Here is a 22,323-nt window from a genome sequence, read left to right on the forward strand (position 1 = left end):
ATAAGAGGGATGGTCATCTTGTGGATCAGTAACTGGTTAAAAGACAGGAGACAAAGGGTAGGAATAAATAGTCAGTTTTCACAGAAAAGAGATGTAAATAGGAGAGTCCTCCAAGGAGCTATACTGGGACTAGTGCTGTTCAACATATTAATAAATGATCTGGGAAAAAGGGTAAACACTGCAGTGGCAGAGTTTGCAGATGATAAAAAATTACTCAAGATCACTAAGTCCAAACCAGGCTACAAGGAGTTACAAAGGGATCTCACAAAATAGTGACTGGCCAACAAAGTAGCACATGAAATTCAGTGTTGATAAATACAAAGTAATTCATGGTGGAAAGCACAATCCCAACTGTACCTACAAAATGATGGGGTCTAAATTAATTGTTACCAAACGAGAAAGAGATCTTGGAGTCATTATGGGTGGTTCTCTGAAAACATCAGCTCAGTCTGCAGTGGCAGTCAAAAAAGCGAACAATTTTAGGAACCATTAGGAAAGAGAGAAAATAAGACAGTAAATATCATAACTCCCCTCTTAAAATCTGTGTTATGCCCACATCTAGAATACTGTGTTCAGATCTGGTTCCCCTCATCTCAAATAAGATATATTAGAAACTGAAAATGTACAGAGAAGGGCAACAAAAATTATTAGGGTTATGGAACAGCTTCCATATGAAGAGAGATTAAAAAGACTGGGACTATTTGGCTTGGAAAAGAGACTAATGAAGGGAGATGATAGAGGTCCATAAAATCATGAATGGTATGGAGAAAGTGAATAGGGAACTCTTATTTGCCTCTTCACATAACGCAAACACCAGAGTCCCCGATGAAATAAATAGGCAGGAGATGTAAAACAAACAAATGGAAGTACTTCTTCAAATAACACAGTCAACCTGTGGAACTTGTTGCCAGGAGATGTTTTGAAAGCCAAAACTATAACTGGATTCAAAAAAGAATTGATAAGTTCATGGAAGATAGGTAAGGCTACGTTTGTGGCATGGGTATTTTTAATAAAAGTCATGGGCAGGTTGTGGGCAATAAACAAAAGTTCATGGTCTGGGAGAGTACTGCAGGTGCTCTGGGGGGAGGCCTGGGGGGCACTGCAGGTGCTGGGGGTGAAGGTGGGAGAGACAAGCCCGGGAATGGCAGGCTCCCTACTTGGCTCCACGCCTCCCCAGAATTGGCGACATCCCTCAGCTCCTGGGCGGAGGCGTGACCATGCAGCTCTGTGCACGGCCTCCACCCCAAGCACCGCCTTCGCAGCTTCTGTTGGTCGGGAACCATGGCCAATGGGAGCTGCAGGGGCAGTGCTTGCAGGTAGGGGCAGCACTCTGAGCCCCCTGACCGTGCCTCCACCTAGGAGCTGGGATGTCGCCAATTCTGGGGAGCACCCCCAAGGTAAGCGCCACCCAGAGCCCTCACCCTCTCCCACCCAAACTCCTGCTGCTGGGGGTGGGGGATTTCATTGGGGATCGGTCCTGCTTTGAGCAGGGGGTTGGACTAGATGACCTCCTGAGGTCCCTTCCAACCCTGATATTCTATGATGCAGTAGCCTGAGACTGCCCCAGCAGTGGCCAGTGCAAAAGTCCCAGAGGTCCCAGAAAGTTATCTCCGTAACAAACTCACAGCCTTAATCATAGGTCCATCAATGGATATTAGCCAAGATGATCAGGGGTGCAACCCCATGCTCTGGGTGTCCATAAACCTCTCATTTTCAGATGCTGGGAGTGGATGAGAGGGGATGGATCACTCGATGATTGCCCTCTTCTGTTTATTACCTTTGACGCATCTTGCATTGGCCACTGTTGGAAGATGGGATCCTGAGCTAAATGGACCATTGGTCTGACCCAGTATGGTCATTCTTGTGTTCTTATGGGTCTGCAGCTAAATCTCCTGTTAATGGTTTGGGTGACATGCAACGTTTTCATGATTTGTCTTATGTGGTTAAGGTATGAATTTTGAGACATTGGAATTGCTCACTAGAATAAAATATTAAGGCTACATATGTTGTAATGCCATGCTTTCATTTTCTTGAAGTGCCACTCTGTTGGAAATAAGAAAAGGAGTACTAGTGGCACCTTAGAGACTAACCAATTTATTTGAGCATAAGCTTTCGTGAGCTACAGCTCACTTCATCAGAATGCATCCAATGAAGTGAGCTGTAACTCACGAAAGCTTATGCTCAAATAAATTGGTTAGTCTCCAAGGTGCCACTAGTACTCCTTTTCTTTTTGTGAATACAGACTAACACGGCTGCTACTCTGAAATCTGTTGGAAATGTTTTGGAAAAATTAGTGCAAGTAATTCAAGCTGATTGAATTTCTCGCCTCCAGGTTTGAATATCTGTTTAATTTTGACAATACTTTTGAAATTCATGATGATATAGAAGTACTAAAGCGAATGGGAATGGCTTGTGGGCTTGAATCTGGAAGCTGTTCAGCAGAGGACCTAAAAATTGCAAGGAGTTTGGTTCCTAAAGCTCTGGAACCATATGTGACAGGTTAGTTACTCAAAGTAAGATCTTTCTGCTGTTTTTCTCTTTGAAATAGGACTTGAGGAAAAACTGGTTGAACTACAACTCTGACTTGACCCATCTATAAAATGTTTAGTTTGCTAACTTCTGACTAGCCAACAGTATAGATATTTAACTTACTCTTAAATTTGTATGTTGTTGTAGGATGTAAGTGGTAAGAACAAGACTGAATTTTTTCCCTTTTTCAAGTGATTGTCCTTATGTGTACTGCACTTCAGGATGCACATGCACCCAGGTCTGAAGATTTTTCTCTGGCAGTGTCTGGTCATCATGTGTGCCCTCACTCTCCTGCTCCTCACTCAAGAAGATCAAGGAGCTGCCGGGCTGCCACTGTCTTATTTCTTTCTTCCATTGGTGATTGTGGATGGAGCTTCACAGTTTGTGCCAACTTTTTCGGCTTCTCTTCGTAAATAGTTAAAAAAAATAAAATTCAATAGTGTTATAGCAGAGTGACAGCTCTGCTATATAGTTAATGTTAAGATCAGCTTTCTGTTTAAAGTCTATTTATTCTAGGGGTTCTAAAAGCCATAGTTAATGAGATTGCCTTGAAATTTGTTGTGCTTCGTAGAGGTGTGGGGTACAGTCAGTGACTGAAATTTGGGGTCACCTGACCAATGGGTTCCAGAGAGATAGTACCACATAGTAAACAGCTTGTTTTAAAAATTGGCACATTCTAAAAATTGAAAATGTTTTTTACTCACAAATAGAGATTGAACCAGGGCTCAGATCCTTGCACCAGGTACTCAAATGCTCAAAGGTTACCCCAACAGAATGCATGGCACCTACCACCCTTATGGGGGAAATCAAATTAAAATGTTACTTGAAAAAGTTTGCTCTTCCAGTTAGGCTTGCCAAGGCTCACATGCCTAATGGTTTATGCGGAACATGTTCAGAGAGAGAGGCTATCTGGAAAACTACCTCTACATAGAATCACAGAAATGTATGACTGGAAGGAATTTCAATAGGTCATCTAGTCCAGTCCCTTGCACTGAGGCAGGACTAAGAATTATATAGACCAGGGGTCCCCAACGCAGCACCCCGCTGCCGAAATGCGGCTGCTGAAGAACCGCCCACCGAAATGCCGCCGAGAAGCGTTGCCATTTCTCGGAGGCATTTCGGTGGTGACGCTTCTCGCTGCTGCTGCCTGCCACAGTCATCTGGGAATAGGAATATGCTATTCCCACAGAAAGGTTGGGGACCACTGATCTAGACCAGTGATGGGGCAACCTGCAGCCTGTCAGGGTAATCCGCTGGTGGGCCGCCAGACCATTTGTTTACATTTGCATGGCTGCCTGCAGCTCCCAGTGGCCATGGGTCACCGTTCCCGACCGATGAGAGCTGCAGGAAGCGGCGTGAGTTGTAAGTTGCCCTGATCTAACCATCCCTGCCAATGTTTGTCTAACCTGTTCTTAAAAACCTCCCATTAGGAAGATTGTGGAACCTCCATAAGGAATTTTGTTCCAGTGTTTAACTACCCTTACTGTTAAGAAGTTTTTTGTAATGTCTAACCTAAATCTCTCTTGCTGCAATTTGAGCCCAATACCTCTCCTCCTGTGCTCAGCGTATAAGGAGAACTATTTATTACCCTCATCTTTATAGCAACCTATGACCTACTTGAAGACTGTTATGTCGCCACTCAGTCTTCTCTGCTCCAGACTAAACAAACCTTTTTTTTCCCCTCAGTTTTTCCTCATAGGTCTCATTTTCTAAACCTTTAATAATTTTTGTTGCTCTCGGCTTTCTCCAGTTTGTCCACATCTTTCCCGAAGTGTGGTGCCCAGAACTGGATGCAATACTTCAGCTGAGGCCTTAACAGTGCTGAATAGAGTAAAATAATTGCTTCTTGTATCTTGCTTCCAAGATTCCTCCTAATACAACCCAGAATGTTTACTTTTGTAGGAACAGTATTCCATTGCTGACTCATTTAGTTTGTGATCCACAATAAACCCCAGATCCTTTTCTGCAGCACTCCTTCACAGGTAGTCATTTCCCATTTTGTATTTGTGCAGTTAATTATTCCTTCCTAAGTGTAGTACCTGGCATTTGTCCTTACTGAATTTGATCCTATTTATTTCAGACCATTTCTCCAGTTTGTTGAGATCATTTTGAATTTTAATCCTGTCGTCCAACCCCTCCCAGCTTGGTATCATTGGCAGACTTATGAGTGTACTCTTTATGGTGGTATTCAAATAATTTATTATAATCCCTGTGGGATAACATTCAATGTGCCTTCCAGATTGATTGAGAACCACTGATAACTACTCTGAGTACACTTTTCCATCCAGCTGTGCACCCACCTTATGGTAGGTTTGTCTAGGCTGTATTTCCCTAGTTTGCTTATGAGAAGGTCATGTGAGACTGTATCAGAAGCCTTACTAAAGAAGAGATATATTCCATATACTGCTTCCCCCCCACATCCACAAGGCTTGTTACCCTGTCAAAGGATGTTAGGTTGGTTTGATATGATTTGTTCTTGACAAATCCATGTTTACTATTTCTTCTCATCTTATTATCTTGTAGGTGCTTACAAATTGATTGCTTGATTGTTTTCTTCATTATCTTTCTGGGTACCAAAGTTAAACTGATTAGTCTGTAGTTACATGGGTTGTCCTTATTTCCCTTTTATAGTTAGGTACTATATTTGCCCTTTTTCAGTAGTCTGGAATCTCTCTTGTCCTCTACCAGTTCTCAAAGATAATCACTAGGAGCTTAGAGAGCTCTCTCTCCAGCCAGTTCCTTAAGTATTCTAGGATGTATTTCGTCAGGCCCTGCCAACTTGAAGACCTCTAACTTGTTGAAGTAATTCTTTACTTGTTCTTTCTCTATTTTAAGCTCAGATCCTACCCAATTTTCATTGATGTTCACTATTGTAGTTGTCCAATCGCTGCCAACTTTTTTTGTTGAAAACTGAAACAAAAAAGGCTTTTTTTTCTTTTTCTTTTTTTTTTTTGGCCATTGCTGTGTTTTCTGTTACTGCCTTTCCCTCCTCATAGAGTAATGGGCCTACTGCGTCCTTGGCCTTCCTCTTGCTTCTAATGTATTTGTAAAATATTTTCTTGTTATCCTTTTTCCCTAGCTAACTTAATCTCATTCTGGCCTTTCTAATTTTGTGCCTACATGCTTAGTTGTTTTTTTATATTCATCCTTAATAATTCGACCTAATTTCCAGTTTTTGTGTGACTCTTTTGAGTTTCAGGTCATTGAAGATATCCTGGTTTAAGCCAAGGTTGTCTCTTACTGTACTTTCTTTCCTACATGCTGAAATAGTTTGCTTTTGTGCCCTTAATAATGTCTGTTTTAAAAAAAACCCTGCTCATTCTCCTGAACTGTTTTTTTCCCATTAGACTTGCTAAAGTCTGCTTTCTTGAAGTCTGTTGTCTTTAGTCTGCTGTTTTCCCTCGTACCATTTCTTAGAATCATGAACTCATCATTTCTTGATCACTTTCACTGAAGCTGCCTTCCATCTTCAAATCAGTTACTCCCTGTTTGTCAGGATCAGATCTATGATAGCCTCTCCCTCGGACACTTTCTCCACCTACTGTAATAAAAAGTTATCTCCAATGCATTCCAAAAACATGTTGGATAATCTGTGCCCTGCTGTGTAATTTTCTGAGTAGGTGTCTGAGTAGTTGAAGTCCCTCATCATCATCAAGTCCTCTGCTTTGGATGATTTTGTTAGTTGTTTAAAAAAGGCCTTATCCACGTCTTCTTCCTGGTTAGGAGGTCTACAGTGGACTCCTACCAGGACATCACCCTTGTTTTTTACCCCTTTTAGCCTTACCCAGAGACTTTCAACAGGTTTGCCTCTCACTTCTGTCTTGACCTCAGTGCAAGTGTATACATTTTTGATATACAAAGCAACATCACCTCCTTTTTTTTTCTTCTGCTTGTCTTTACTGAACAAGCTGTACCCTTCTATATCAGTGTTCCAGTTATGTGAATTATCCCACCAAATATCTGATGCCAATTATGTTGTAACTGATTATTAACTTAATATTTCTAGTTCTTCCTGTTTATTTCCCCTCACATCATAGGATTTAGGTGGCTCCAAGGGTATGATGATGTCACTGAATCTAAGCATCGTGTCAAAGAGAGAGTTCAAATCCAACTCAGGGCAGAAATTTGAAATTGAAAAAGCCCCAGACATATTGCTCCAATCTTTCTTTGTCAAAGGATGGATTTTGTTTTGGGGAAATGTAATCTGAGTACAGCAGAATATTCAAAAACACTGAAGCTATTTTTTTTAAAGGAAAATCAACTACAACGAGCAAATGCTTGCTGGGGGAGGGGAGGGTGACTAACAATGGAAGAGTATGTGGGAATAGGACGAGAAGAGGGATTGGGGGATCAGGTGATGAGGAGAGGGAGGGGAGTGGTAGAACATTGATATGGGGGGTGAGTGAGGTGCCTGTTAACCCTTCAGTCCCCTCCCAGGTGTGTACCACAATCTGGGAGCCCCCAGGCCCTCTACAGGTGTGTTGTGACTCCCCCTTTCCTGCCCATTTATGTGAGCCAGGTTCTAGAAGGGGCTCTCACCTATTGGGCCGGGGGTCTGAGCCCCTCTTCCTCCCCCTATCTGAGCTGAGATCTGAGGTTCCTGGTCCCTGGGAATGTCTCAGCCCTGTTCCCTGCCCCACTGTGTGTGCCAGGTTCTGGGTGGGCCCTGCTGTCCCCACACCCCCTCCATGTGAGCCAGGTTCCAAGGAGGCATGCCTTTCTAGTAGCTTCCAAGCCCATTCCCCACATATGAGCCAGAATCTGGGGACGCCCTTCCCCTCTGGGAGGTGAGCTTACAATAGGCATGTTTGGAGCAGGCACCAAAAACACACTGCTGAGATTGGGATGAAGTGCTGAGAACAGGTATGCTTGACATATATCAGAAACTCTCCAGCTCTGGGGAGCAGGGAAACACAACTTCCATGCCACATGAATGTGCCAGTTCACAGGTGTCAGAGATGTATCAGGCTGTGTTCTCTTTCATCTGAGAACAACTCATTAAGCTGAATAGGCAGCTTAACACCTCTCTGAGCCCTTTATGCTGATGATGAATGTGTAGAGCCCCTCCCTTCCATTCTCCCTCTAATTTTATAATGGAGGGCAGCTCTGCTCTACCTAAGGCCTTGTCTACACTGCCACTTTACAGCGCTGCAACTTTCTCACTCAGGTATGAAAAAACACACCTCTGAGTGCTGCAAGTTTCAGTGCTCTAAAGTGGCAGTGTAGACAGTGCACCAGTGCTGGGAGCTACTCCCCCTGTGGTGGGGGGGATACATGTTGTGGGGAACAGTGGGGTAGGGGATGGAGAAGGGGGAAGAGAGAGAGAGACCACTATTCTCTCACACACTTAAGGTTACTGTAACAGCCATATACTACAATGATCAGTGGGGGATGTAGACCATGGATAAGATTTCTCTCACCAGCCCTGTTAGCAGCTACACATATGCAAACATTTCAGAGTATGACCATTATCCCTACTCTACTGGAGGGGTAGAGAAGCACTGAAGAATCACACAGGAGCTGAGTGGACTAGTAGAAAGACCAGTGAACTGAAACTGTTCCCAGCTCTGCCACTGGCTTGCTGAGTGACCTTAGGTAAGTCACTTCACCTCTCTATGCCTCAGTTTCCCATCTATAACATGGGGATAGTGATGTAAAGTTCTTTATCTGTTGATCAAAAGCACTATATAAAAGCTAGATCTCTTATTACCTATCCCCAGTAGCATATCAACTACAAACCTAGATGAGAACTACAACTGTCTAGTGACCACTAACTCTACCAACAAACGTTTCTCTTCGTTCAAAAAAACTAGGAAATTACTTTGTTAATGCAGAGTTCAGGTTGCCCAGTGATTAGCTTGGTCTCTTCCAGAACATCAAATTCAGCAAAATTCAAACTTCTTAAAAGCAGCAAATAAATACTTAAGGTAAATGCCTGTGCAACCTTAGCTTGGCCCTCCTTGGGCGATTCCCTAAGACACCCGTAACACACATACTAATGTAGTAGAACGAGAGAAGAGCCTGGAGCACTGAGCCTGGTGCAAATTATTGAAACCTGAATCAAAGACTCTGAACCAAAATTAGGCCATGTATTAAAGTAGATGAAGTTCACTGTTTAGTATGAGGACTTGGCAGATTTGTTAATGTACTAGGTACTAGATATTTACTTAAATATATTTTAGCTAATACAGATACATCCCAATCTAGTACAAGATAAGATGGCCTGACAAAACAATGAATAGGAATGTTTTGTCCAAGATATCAGGAATAAAGGGCAGTAACAAACAGATGTCATGAAATACATAAGGTGGTGTGTTGTTTATGTATGTATGTCTTAATCTATAAACGTAGGGCTGCTTCACCTTAATTCTTTGTGTGGCTTAGAGAACAGCAAAGATTCTCGCTGCTGACTGAGCTGTTTCTTGCAACAGGGCACTCGTGTTGGATCTGTGATTACAGGTATGCTAAGGGGGCTAGGACTGTTCCGTGACGACAGTAAACCCGGCCTTTGCCACTAAATCGTGCCTATGTTCTTTCTTTATAAGTAACATAGAAGTTTGCGGAACAAGCAGGCTACGTTATCTGCTGCTAATAATAATCAAGGACATACGATTTGGACAGACTGAACAGTGTTACTAAGGCAATGATGTTCTGGCCTTCAGCGTTTAACAACACTAGGTGACACTATTGAAGCTGCTGAACCAGTTATCTGTGCAGAGCTGGACAGTGCACTAAAAGAACATACATACCCACGCCAACTAACAACTCCCATTCTGCCTTTTCACTGTAATGGACAGTTGCTTCTTGCCCTGTTCTTTGCTCAAACACGGAGCTCACTACCACAAGAAAATACCACACTTGTAACATTTAATAACCACTTACAACCCCTTCATGCTTGCACGTAGAATATTACCTAAACCTATAATTTCCGCTACCCACTATTAAATCCACAGATTGCTGTCTCATCCCACCTCAGTGCTGGCATCCATGGCAAGAAGACCCTGCTACTGACACAATCTACACAATTCTCTGTTGAAATGATGTAGATTGGAAGCTCAAGGTACACTTGCAACTCTTCTGTTTGATAACATACATGGGAGACAGACCCAGATCTCCTCATATTTCAATCACAGCTCTTCCAAGCTGCTCCAACGTACTCCTTTGCCGTTTGATGCAGCTATAACACAGTGAATGCTGCTGGAGTGCATGCACAGATGATTCCGAGTGACTATTGCCAGCTAAATGCCTTTTGCCATTTAGTTAGTTAGGAGATAGTTTTAGGGGTACACTTCCAATTGGAACTTGCGCCTTTCCTCACAGGCAAGAAATGATCTCTGTACAAACTGCCCCTCCCCCCCAAAAAACGAAAAAAACCCTTTGTTCTTGCTACTGGTGTGGGAGAGTAGCCAAGGATCCCCAGCTTTAAAAGCTACATCAAGTGCCACAAATCCCTCCTGCTCAGATTACCACACTTGTCTACTGCCTGGAGGAAACCCACATCCCTTCCAGGTGCAGTGTGCAGGACGTTCCTGAGTAGGGCCAAACAGTCAAAGAGAGTTTCAACTCCGACGTTCCTCATGGAGGAGTCCACAAAGGCAGGAACAACACCTGTACATCATCCTGAAGAAGATAGAGAGGCACCTCTTTTTGGTTCCAGGTGGTTCTGTGATCTTCAGATCCGAGAGACTTGGGAGAGTAAAGCCAGGACAGATGGAGGAAGGGAGACATAAGTGTTCCCACAAGGACAAGAGCAAAGGTTCTAGCTTCAAGCCCTCTAAGAAGAGGCAGAAATCCCCATACTGTACTGAATCATTGGGAGCTTCATACTCTGGAGTGGAACTGTCCAATACTTGGAAGAACTGGACCACGATGTCTTTGAGGGGCAAGAGAGCTGTATTTCCAGTGCTGGAATTGGTACTTGACACCAAAATCTGTCATGTCAACACTGCCAGATCTGGCGCCCCTTTTGGTGACTCGGGTTACAGAAACAACTCCGATTTACTCCAGCTTGTTTCTTGACTCCAAATGACATCTTTGTGCTCCAAGAACTGGATTCATCATTACTTTCCAACCACAGTGCCCGGTATTGAGACTTTAGCCAGTACTGAACTCCCTGCGGTATCTCTCTCTGTCCCTGTCCTTGAGTAGGGACCAGATTGTTGCCGGTACCATGGAGTGGAGGCAGATTATCACCGTCTCCTTCAGCACTGAGGGTTCACTCACTGCCATTCAGTCCCCCACTTCCAACGAAGATTTTGATCATGGGTGCATCCCACTTAGTTTGGGGAGCACTTCTGGAAGAGCATGTTGCTTAAGGGAAGTATCTGCTCAGGATTCTATGCTTCACATCATGTTGAAACTGAGAAGAGTCAGACTGGCCTACAGTCCCTCACATCCGTGGCAAGTCAGTCCAGGTGGTGTTGGACAACATAATGGCAGTTTATTATGTCAACAAGCAGAGAGGAGCATGCTCCTCACAGCTTTTTGCACAGAGACTGTTGCCCTTTGGAACTGTTGCAGTCTCATGCAAATTACCCTGACTGCCGTCCACTTGCCTGGCATCCAGACTGGACTACTCTTAAAGCAAATGAGATTGGGAGCTGCATGACCTGTCCCTCCAGGAGATATTTCAGCCATGGAGTCTTCCACAGATCTTCGTGCCACATGTGAACAAGTGCAATGAGTTTTGTTCCAGAAGGGGTTGCAGCCCAGGCTTTCCATATGAAGCTTTCCACATACAATGGGTGTGAACCCTGAGGTACACTTACCCCCAGTTCTCTTGTTACCATGGGCATTGAGGAAAATTAGACAGGATAAGGCACAAGTGACTTTCACAGCACTGGGTTGGGCCCATAAGTTCTGGTACCCTGTACTTTTTCAACTGTCACTCTGATCCCATCTCCATCATGTCCTGATACGATCCGTCTTAACTCAAGACAAGGGAAGAACTTACCACTCCAACCCAGCCATGAGGGCGTGGTATTTGGGTAGATGTTGGAGGAGTTCAAGACATCCTGAGCAGTAATAGAAAAGACACTACCAGGAAATGTTACGAAACAGTGTGAAAAAGTTTGACGTTTTGGTGTGACCAAGCAAGGCATCTCTTCTTTATGAGCACAGATTCTGGACATATTGGACTGTCTCCTATCCCTAAAATCCATGGGGCTGTCTGTTAATTCCCACAGAATACGCCTGGCAGCCATCAGCAATTTTCATCTGGTGGACATCTGTTCTTTCTCAGCAAGTTATATCCTCCTCTTAAAAGATATGATTAGAGCCTTCCTTCTGGTGGCTAAACCTATACCAGCTGTGATTTGAACCTTTTTTTATCAACCGTGACTAAATCACTTTTTGAGCCTCTAGCATCTTGCTTTCTGTTACATCTCTGACTCCTGGGGGAATTCTGCACGTGCGCAGAATTCGTGTTCCCCGCAGGTTTCTTTGCTTCCCTGCAGAAAAATGACTTTCTGACAGGGAAGCAAAGGGAAGCTGCAAGAGCAGTCATGCGCCACTCCCTAGCTGTGCAGGTACATCGTTTCAGGCACCCAGAGCAGCCAGCGGAGAGGTAAATCGCCACAGGGCTGGGGACACACCAGCCAGTGGCTCCTACCCTGAGCTGGGATCAGTTGCTAGTCCTGGCTGGGCTGGAGGCAGGAGAGGATGGGACTTCCTCTTCCCCTGCAAGGGGTGGCTGGGGATGTGAGACCCACCCTCAGAAACCTCCCCCAGCTGCAGGACCTCAGCATCCTCCCCTGCTTCCTGCCCCCATTGCTCCTCAGCTGCGGGGGAGGGGTCACTGTACGAGAGCTGCTCCCCCATCTGCCCAACCCCTGTGGATCTGGACCTCCTATACCAGACACCCCTGCCAAGCCTCACCCAGAACCCCCCTAGCCCTCCATACCCGAACCCCACCCCATTGAACCTCAATCCCTGCAACTGGAGCCCCCTGCACCCAGACCGCATGCCTCCAGACTCCGACCCCTGAACCCAGATGACCCCCATTGAGCTCCCTGCACTTAAACCCCCACCCGCTGCACAACCCTGAGCCCCAACATCCAGACCCCCACGCCACTGACCCCTAGTTAACTGCACCCTGACCGCCACCCCATCAAGCCCCACTCCCCCAGCACCCAGACCCTTTTGTTGAGACCCCCACACTCAGGCCCCTCTGCTGAGCCCCAAGCACTTTCACCTGGAAGCCCCTGCAGAATCCCATTGCTCCTGTACCTGAAACTCCCCCCTCCCCCCCCCACACACAGAAGAGCCTCTGTGCATCCAGATCCCCCCACACCTAGACCCCCCCCCCACCCACTGAGCTGCCCGCAGAATCCTCTCACCTCACACCTGGATCCCCCCACAATAAGCCCCACCACACTTGGATCCTGCTTGGTTGAGCCTGCCTGCCCCACACCTGGTACGCCTGGTGCAGAGGAGCAGGGCCCTAGGGTTTTTCTGGGGCAGGCGTAGGCCTTATGTTGGATCGGGGTAGGGTGCAGCCTCACCACTGAGTCCTTGCCCGAGGGATGGGGAGACTGTAGGGTGATCTCTCACCTTCATGCAGCCAGTGGCCTGTGTTCCCCACTGCCATGCTGGAGCCTCTGCATTTATTTATTGACAAATAAAGCTTGCAGAATTTTAAAATATTGTGCACAGAATTTTTCATTTTTTTGGCGTGGAATGCCCTCAGGAGTAATCTCTCTGTGAAGGTAGCATTTTTGGTCGCTATCATGTCAGCCAGAAAAATTTGGGCGTTAAGGGTGCTCATGGCAGACCTCCCTTATACAATTTCCCACAAAGATAAGGTAACCATGAAACTTCATCAAAAGGTTGTCCCAAAGGTGTATTCTGTGGAAATTAATAGACATTGACCAAAGTATTGACTTACTGGTGTACTACCCTAAACGTCAGTCTAGCAGGGAACTGGTGTGTCACTCACTGGACGTGCATAGGACTCTTGCCTTTTGTCTGTAAAGGACCAAATCATTCTGAAAGTCTCTTAGGCTCTTTATATCACTTGCAGAATGAATGAAAGGAGAGGCCATTTCCTCCCAGAGGCTGTCAAAATGGATTTTGGGATGCATCCTACTCTGCTACCTGATGAACCCTTGAAGGCAGTGTACGAGCATATTTGACTGGTGCTCAGAAAGCATTGGTAGCTTCCTTTAGAGACATCCTATTACTGATGTCTGCAGAACAGCAATTTGGAATTCCATACGCACTTTTGCTAGACGCTGTGCACTGGTGCATGTAGCTGCCTGTGGAGCTTCTTTGGGCAGCCAGTTCTGCAATCTGTTGTGTCATACTGCTCCATGCACCCTCCTCATTGAAAAGAGACTGCTTGCGAATCGTGTGGAGTACCCTATGCATAGGGACAATCACTCAAAGAATATGGGTTACCCATCTTGTAGTAACTTGAGTTCTTCAAGATGTGTAGTCCCTATGTGTAGTGTGCTACCCAAACTCCTCCTTCACTGCCTGGTTTCCCCCAGTGTGAATAGCAGTAGAGAAGGAACTAAGAGGATAGTGGTCCAGCAACCCCCTTTATCCCCTCAGTGTGGAGAGCAAGGGCGCATGCACACACCAGATGGACACTGCTTGGGCCAAATCTCCAGTCCTGGACTCATGGAGCGCATGCGCAGCCTGAAGTGCACTACAAATAGGGACAACATATCTCGAGGAATTAAAGTTACCACAATGTGAGTAACACATCCTTTTAATTTTATTAATGATAACTTTTGTTGTAGAGGAAAACTTAGGGCAATATTCAGTTGATTCAGTTACAAATGTGAAACATCTGGTAACTGCAAATGTCATTACTGGTTGGTTATTTTTTGTTGCGGTGATTGTTACTTCCACCATCTGAGAAGGAAAAAAGTCTCAACGTGTAGCATTCAAATAGGAAGTATGTTATTGCATTTTGGAGTCTGATGGTTCTCTGCAGCTCTCTGATTTCCTTCCTGCTTATCCCCACTAATGGTGCCACTTTGGGTGTGGTGCTTGAGGAAATGTCTGAGAGTGAATGTATTTTTCAAAGTTGAAAGACCTCTTCTCTCTTCTCCTCCCCACCCCCCCCCAGCTGCAATCAGAGGGAATATTTTGATTGTTTATGCAATTATATTAATTTTAGACATCTGCTCGGGCATAATTTTAAAGCCTGCCTGAATTTGACTAGACCACAGCCAAGCCAAACACTAGCCCAAGTGTGCTGAGTTGTTTTCATACCTGATCCAAATACTAATAGTCGGGTCTGTTGGGTTTGTGTTAGATTGCAAAGGTCTGTTCACCAACCCAGACTCCATTTTCTTTACCTTGTTTCCTTCAGTGGAACTAGGGGGACAAATTACCCACCCTGCTCCAGCCCAGTGAGTCAGTTCCCCACTCCTCTGGGCCACTCCCATGGAAACTGTGCCAGTGCCACTGCCTCATCCTTAGGTCTTGGCCTGGCTACTCCCCATACCCTGTGTCTGTCTCCAGCCTCCTCCTGCCCATGGGGCTGGTGTGGTGATGGCTGAATGCCCCATTCCAGCCAGCCACCATCACCTCACTGCTAGGTCTCTGCTGCGGAGTGAGTGTGCTGACAAGTCTCAGCATTTCTCATTCTGCAGTGTACAAACGCAGCAAGGTGCCAGTGTCAGGCAGGAGTGGGATACACACCTATCACTGCACCAAAGCCACAAGCAGGAGGAGGTGATTAGAGACTACCAGATCTGAGCCCAAAAGTGTCAGGCTGTCTTCAATTCAACCTGAATCCAACACTTGTAGTCAGCATCGATTGAGTTTGAGTCAGGTTGTTTGTATGTGGTATTGTTGAATGTATTTTAGAAGTATACACTTCTTTGTTTTACAGAAATGGCTCAGGGATCAATCAGCAGTGTATATGTAACATCTTCATCAGGTTCCACTTCAGACGTCACTAGATTTTCTGCCAGGTAAGTTAATGCATAAATTAGCGTTAGCCTGTATTCCATACGCTGTGCTGTCTCTAGTTCTGCCTCAGCTACCTGGTGTATCAGATGTTTTTTTTAAGGTAATTCTGAGATAGGTGGTATTTTTGCTATAATTACTCGTATTTCTTACCAGTGCCCATCTACCTCTTGGGGGAGCAAATGGACTGACCATACTCGAAGTAGTACGGCAGCTACCTCCTTTTGACATCTTCATATAAGTGAATTGTGGTTAATGTATGATGAGCTAACCAGTAACTTGTCACAAAACATGGGGAAATAAATTAGCTAGACTAGGATTAGTATAGAGTAGTTTAGGTTTTAAATTTAGAGAAGGACTTTTTTCATATCACAAAGATACCACCTGGGTAGGGTTCTCGTTTGGTCATGGCTCTCTAACGCAAGGTAGGAACAACTTAATTTCTTTGCTCATTGACAGCAACAGTAGTGGGCAGTTACCTTCTTTATGCACCACTGTAGCCATATTCCCGTTCAGAGCTTGCCCATTTCCCTCTCTCTCTTGCTCAAGTTATAGGTATTAGCTTAGTTTTTGCTGCCTCTTGCAGTAAACATGCTATATTTAAGACCAAAAGAAAAGGAATACTAGTGCACCTTAGAGACTAACCAATTTATTTGAGCATAAGCTTTCGTGAGCTACAGCTCACTTCATCGGATGCATTCAGTGGAAAATACAGTGAGGAGATTTATATACACACAGAACATGAAAAAATGGGTGTTATCATACACACTGTAAGGAGAGTGATCACTTAAGATGAGCAGATAAAAGGCATTCTATACATTTTAAACCAGCAGTTTAATACAGGTATAAGTTTTAAACAATTTTAAAGAAACAATTTAATACTACAGTCATCATTGCTGAGTATGAAGCTTGGTTGAGGTGGAGGAGTCCGAGTGGAAGAGGGTGGATTGTCCGGCTGCTCCTCTTGCTGTTCTTACAAGCACAGGCACCGACTTTGCCGGAGGCGGGTGACCCTCCTCACGCGCCCCCCCAGCTCACCTCCGCTCTGCCTCCCTGGGCCTGAGCGGGAAGCCGCCACCTGCTTCTCAGCCCGCCCCAGCTTCCTGCGTGAACAGCTGAGGGGGAGCAGAGAAGCAGAGCGGGACAGCGCGTTCAGGGCAGGAGGCAGAGCGGAGGTGAGCTGGTGGGGGGGGGGTGTGTGGAAAAGCTGGCGGGGGCGGTGCGTTCAGGGGAGGAGGTGGAGCGGAGGTGAGCTGGGGCCGGGGGGGGGACCAAATTTTCCCCTTGGGTGGTCGAGGGCTGGAGCACCCATGGAGTCGGTGCCTAAGGCATCACTTTTGGCTGGTTAAATTTAGAAGCCCTTTTAGAACCAGTTGTACCTCGTGGAACAACCGGTTCTAAAAGGGCTTCTAAATTTAACAACCGGTTCCAGCAAACCGGCTCCAGCTCACTACTGACTATGGCCCCTGATGTACCAAAAACCTGAGGGTGTGTGAAGATCATGCCACATCTGGACCCTCAGGTCTGCCAGAGTACCCTGCTGGGGTGCCAGAGTCCTGACTCTTTCCTCCTCTGCACCAAAGGTAGGAAAGATGAGATGAGGGAGAGTCACAAGTTGTGCTACACAGAGGCATAACCTTTCACTATGCCATATGGTTGCCCAGAACCAACCCCAAACAACCAACTGGATTTTAGGGTTCAGCTGAGCACTTTCTAACTCACCAACCACACTGGAATGCACCACAGAGGACAGCAGTCGGAGTGGATGCCCTGCCAATTAGCTACAAAAGAAGCTACCCACTCTTTCAAGTCCTTCAACAAAATATCTGACTCACTGTCAAATGTAGTCCATTCTCTCAGCACTGGGGAGATATATTTAATTCCCACATGGGAAATTGCTTTATCATTATTCTGTACTTACCAGTTTCTAAGTTCATTTCTTTCACAAGAAAATTGAACTTTTAGTACTACTACATTTAAAAAAAAAAACACACACACACAAAACTACAATCACATGTTCTGTCTTGGTGTATTGCAGTGAAGCTGTTTCTGGCACAGACTGCACTTTCTACACTAATGCTGACACATCTGTTTTTTTTTTTTTTTTTTTTAAACTCCTGGCCCAAATCCCTTTGTTGCAGGAGGGTGAACAGGTTATGTGTGTTTTTTAATTATAGTTTTGTTTTTTATCCTATGGATCCTGAAGCAACTGCTTTGGTTCTTTTTTGTTGGTTGTTTGCTTGTTTTTAACTTCTACGGTTGGGTTCCTTCTTTTGGGGGTACCTGTGTTCCAACTGCAAACACATACCATTTTGGCTTCCTCCCTTTTCCAGGCCTTTTCTGAAAAAGACTGCAGAGCATGCAACAAAAAACTTTTAGATTTTTTTTTAAATCAAAATCACTTTTCTTGTGAGATTCCAGAGCCTCCTATTTTAACCAAGTCAAAAAATACTACAAATAAGATATTTCAGACATATTCCAGACATGCAAAAATGCATGTGAATGGTATGAAAATCAAAGTACACAGTATTATATCAAACAATTGAACCTGAGATTATGTTCAAAGGATGATCTAGAGTTGCAGTCAGTTCTTTCTTTATGGCTTTGCTCATCCCTACTGATGATTTGGCTAATTGAAAATGACCCAGTTCACTTACAAACATGTTTTCCTTCAAACGTTGTTAGAAAATGTTGCTTCATATGTGAATTTGTAATTTCTCAGTTGATATTTTGTTTCCATCAAGTTTGGAAATTATACTACTAAATTATTTGTTTGTTTTACAAAGAGTCCTCTTAAAATGCCACTGCATCAGATAAGTATTGCCTATATTATTGAAAAACTGAAAAGTTAATTGCCCTCAACTATTCATTGAGTTAGTGGCAGAGCTGGGATTAGAATGGCTGCTAGTCCTGTGTTCATTGAACTCTAAAGCCACTGGTATTTTAATTCTCATATGTTTTTGTGTTACTAATATAATATTAGTAATATTAGTGAGTGATATAACTTTAGTATTTCACAATTTATATATTTAAAATTTAACTGCTACTTAAAGTATAGGAAAGCCACATTTCTTCTGTAAAATGGTTCTATACCATTAATATTTGTCGTAGATATTGTAATAAAGCTGAACCGCGCAGCGTTCCACATTTCCAGTCTTTCTTATACCATTTAGATTTGCATGACTCTTATATTTCACCCTTTTATATTCTTAAACATTGAAATACTAATCATTCTCTCTTAACAATGAAATATTAATACACACTTGTAAGGATAATGTATATTTTATTCATATTGCATGAGGGATAATTGGTAAGTAGTTCATCAGTACTAATCAAGGAGGATGTTAAACAATATTTGTGAGGGTTAAATACTTTTAAATTAGCAGGTCTTGATCATTTTCACCCAAGAGTCCTAGAAGAATTGACTGAGATTTGTCTTGTTGATGTTAGATTTTAATATGTGTTGGAATGCAGAAAGGCTGGAATCACAGAAGGCTGGAAATGTGCAAATGTATCAATATTCATGAAGGGTCAGCATCATGACCCTAGGTAATTACAGGCCAGTTAGTCTGACATAATTCCCAGACAAAATAAAGGAAAAGCTGATATGGTACTCAATAAATAGAGAATTAAAGGATAGGAGTATAATTAATGCTAGTCAACATGGTTTTATTGAAAATAGGTCTTGTCTAGTAAACTTGATTTCATTTTTTGATGAGCTATAAAAAGTTTAGTTGATAAAGGTAACTGTAGATTTAATATTCTTAGGCTTTTGTAAGGTGTTTTGTAAGGTGTTTGCTGCAGAACATTGATTTTTTTTTAAAGTAGCACTGTACAGTATCAAGCACATCTTAAATGAATTAGCTGGTAAATTAATAAGTCTCAGGGTGGCTGTCAATGGGAAATCGTCAAATGGGAGCCTGACACTAGACGGAGTGGTAAGTAATGAGGACAAGGGACGTCATACAGAGCAGTCAGGGGTATATTCTATACTGTGCCACCGTGCAAACCAGAGAGGTGTGAATTGTAGAGTGCCCTAACTGCCCTGTGTAGGCCTTGTTGGCACGAACGAAAGAGTAATGTTAATGTGCACTGAGTACCTTTTTGTTTGTGCCATCAGGATCTCTGCAGGGCAGTGAGAGTTCAACATATTAGTGCACTCCACAGTTCATACTGCTGTTTGCGCTAGTTCGATTGTTTGGTAAACTGGGCTCGTTCAAACAGTGGGTTTTTTTTTAATGTAGCTGAATACAAGGTTATATATCTAGAAGTAAGTAATGCAGGCTGTACCTACACAATGGGGGAAAATGCCTTACAGGGAGAGACTTGGAGCTCTGTTAAATTCTTCAAAAAGAAGATCGAGGTGATTTGATTGTGGATAAGTACCTTCACAGGGAGAAAATACTAGGTACTAAAAAAGCTCTTTAATCTAGGAAAGAAAGGCATAATAAGAACCAATGGCTGAAAGTTAAAGCCAGACAAATTCAAGTGAGAAATAAGGCACAGATTTGTAACAAAATGATTAACCATTGTAACACACTATCAAGGGAAATGATGAATTCTCCACATCTTGAAGTCTTTGAATCAAGACTGGATGCCTTCTGGAAAATATGCCTTAGTTTTGATGAAATTCTATGGCCTTAATTATACAGGGTATGAGATTAGATGATTTGATGGTCCCTTCTGGCCTTAAAACACTAAACTTATTTGGAGTGAAATCTGGTAAGCAGACTTTTGAATGACTAAAATGTTCTTTGAACTATTTTTCAGTATGTTACATTAAACTATAGGAAAAGGTGCAATTGTCTACCCTCTCTGATTTGTTTAGCTCTTTTTAACTGTTGCAGTTTGCCTTTGTATATGGATTTGCCATCTGGGGAAGGATACAATTTAAAAAATGTGATTAATAATGAAGTATCGCACCAGTTACAAAAGTAAGGCATTGGGGTGGTGGAGAGGAGTAGATGAAACCTTGATGACTTTTTCTTGGAAATGTTCAAAGTTTCATTAAGTGTTACACCTCAGTTACAAGTAACAGTTTAATTAACATTTCTCACTTCTTTTAAAACTTAATTTTCTTACTTCAGTGACTTCACCAATGGTGGAGATGGGATGTTAGCAACAAGTTCCAATGGATCGCAGTACAGTGGCTCCAGAGTAGAAACACCAGTCTCTTATGTTGGAGATGATGACGACGAGGATGATGACTTTAATGAAAATGACGATGATGACTGATCCTTTTTGATTGTAGACTTTTCAGGAATAAAATTGTTCTAGGGAGAAAACGCACTCATGCGCATGCGCTCTCTCTCTCTCTCTCTCTCTCTCTCTCTCTCTCTCGCAAAATATATATATATTTTGCCCCGTCCCACAAGGAAAATATTGGTAAGCAGTTCTGAGTTTAGAAATTGCACCTCAGAGAAGCAAATAAGGATTGTTTTATGTAGGATATTTTTAAATGTGGTGTGGATGTGTGTTTTGATACCAGTGTGTTAATGCAGAGCCTTTATTATTTGCTCCTTTTTTTTACTTGAAGGAAAATGCATTTTGCCCCAAATGTTATTGCTAAGTTTGCTAAAGAAAATGTAGCCACATCAATGAAGAAATAAAATGCTAACGTTCGGTGGGAAATGGATACACCGAATGGCCATAAGTTTGGAGTGTATTTTGATGACAGCCTTTGTTGAGGGATGGCAAGCTCATGTAGTAGTTGTGGGGTTTTTTTGTTAATCATGCAGTGTCCAAAGAACCAAACGAGATCCATCTTACTTTTTTACATGTTAAATTCCATAAATGTTGTGAATTTATTTTCCCTTAAATAATATGTAACATGATTCCATCAAGGTTATATGCTGTTTTCACTGTATGTTGGGACATATGAATTACAAAGTTTTTGGCAAATGTTTACTGCCAGCTGATGCAGCTATATAAAATGTCTTGAAGGTTTGGAATGAGTTTTTGCTTATGGTAAAAATTGCCTGATTTCTTACAGGCAGACTTTGGAAACTTTTTATTATATAGTTGTTTACATACTTATAAGTCTATCGTATAAAGACATGTACTGAAACAAATGTTTGTATTTGTTTCATAAGCATCTTCCTGTAATCTATTATAAAGTTGAAATTAAATATAGAGAATGTTTTAAGTTTTTTAACTCAAAATTGTCAATCATTTTTAATAGTTCATTTTTTATAAAAGGAATTTCAGGGCAGGTGGTAGTCTTTTAAAATTTATTCACAAAACATTTAACTGCACAAATACTGTCAGCTGCCTATCTAAGACAATAGTCTTTTTATTGAAACACAAATAAACTTTTCTGTAATATTTTATGGAATATAAAGAGACTTTAATTGTTTGACTTGTTTAACCTTGGCACTGTTAGTTTTTATTAATAAAACGCGCATGGGCATTTTTAACAAACTCTGTGTTTTTCTAATTTAGGATTATTCTACCTAGAACTTTTAATCTTATTCAGGGGCTTAGCAGATGTCCCCATGGTCATGTGGAGGTGCAAGAGTCTAGAAGAACCCATTGTTTTTAAATGGGTAACCAAACAGATGTCGTGCTTCATCATACCCCAGGATGCATGTGTTCCTTTGCACTACTGATGTGAGCAACAGTCCTTCCTTAGCAGCTGAGGCAGCCCCATCCACTTTGTTTGGGAAGAGCAGAAGTCACATCTGTATCTGCAAAGCCTATCACAATATTTGAGTGGCAGCACAAAGACTGGTGTCTCCTGAGTTCTAAAACTCATCAGTTAGGATTGGACAAGAAGAAAACATGTTAAGGAAGGCTGAAAGTTTGGGACAAAAAAGATAAAAAAAAAGAAGGGGTATAAAGCAGTTCCCAACCGTTTTCTCCAACTGCATT

At 43.0% G+C, this 22,323-nt stretch overlaps 1 protein-coding gene across 6 annotated transcripts in view; it reads left to right on the plus strand.

Moving 5' to 3' along the window:
- TFDP1 (transcription factor Dp-1) overlaps positions 1 to 21,878 on the plus strand; it is a 114,941-nt gene extending 93,063 nt beyond the window's left edge. For 5 of the 6 annotated variants that reach the window (XM_074964129.1, XM_074964144.1, XM_074964136.1 and 2 more), the window contains exons 10-12: positions 2,333 to 2,499; positions 15,377 to 15,458; positions 20,541 to 21,876. In XM_074964129.1, coding sequence (XP_074820230.1) covers positions 2,333 to 2,499; positions 15,377 to 15,458; positions 20,541 to 20,688 — 397 coding nt within the window. In that variant the 3' untranslated portion in view covers positions 20,689 to 21,876. Of the gene's footprint in view, positions 1 to 2,332; positions 2,500 to 15,376; positions 15,459 to 20,540 lie in introns of all 6 variants that reach the window. The other variant, XM_074964171.1, reaches the window with a different exon arrangement.
- The last annotated feature ends 445 nt before the right edge of the window (positions 21,879 to 22,323 follow it).

This window comes from Natator depressus, chromosome 1 (assembly GCF_965152275.1).
Source record: "Natator depressus isolate rNatDep1 chromosome 1, rNatDep2.hap1, whole genome shotgun sequence".
Classification (NCBI taxonomy): domain Eukaryota; kingdom Metazoa; phylum Chordata; order Testudines; family Cheloniidae; genus Natator; species Natator depressus.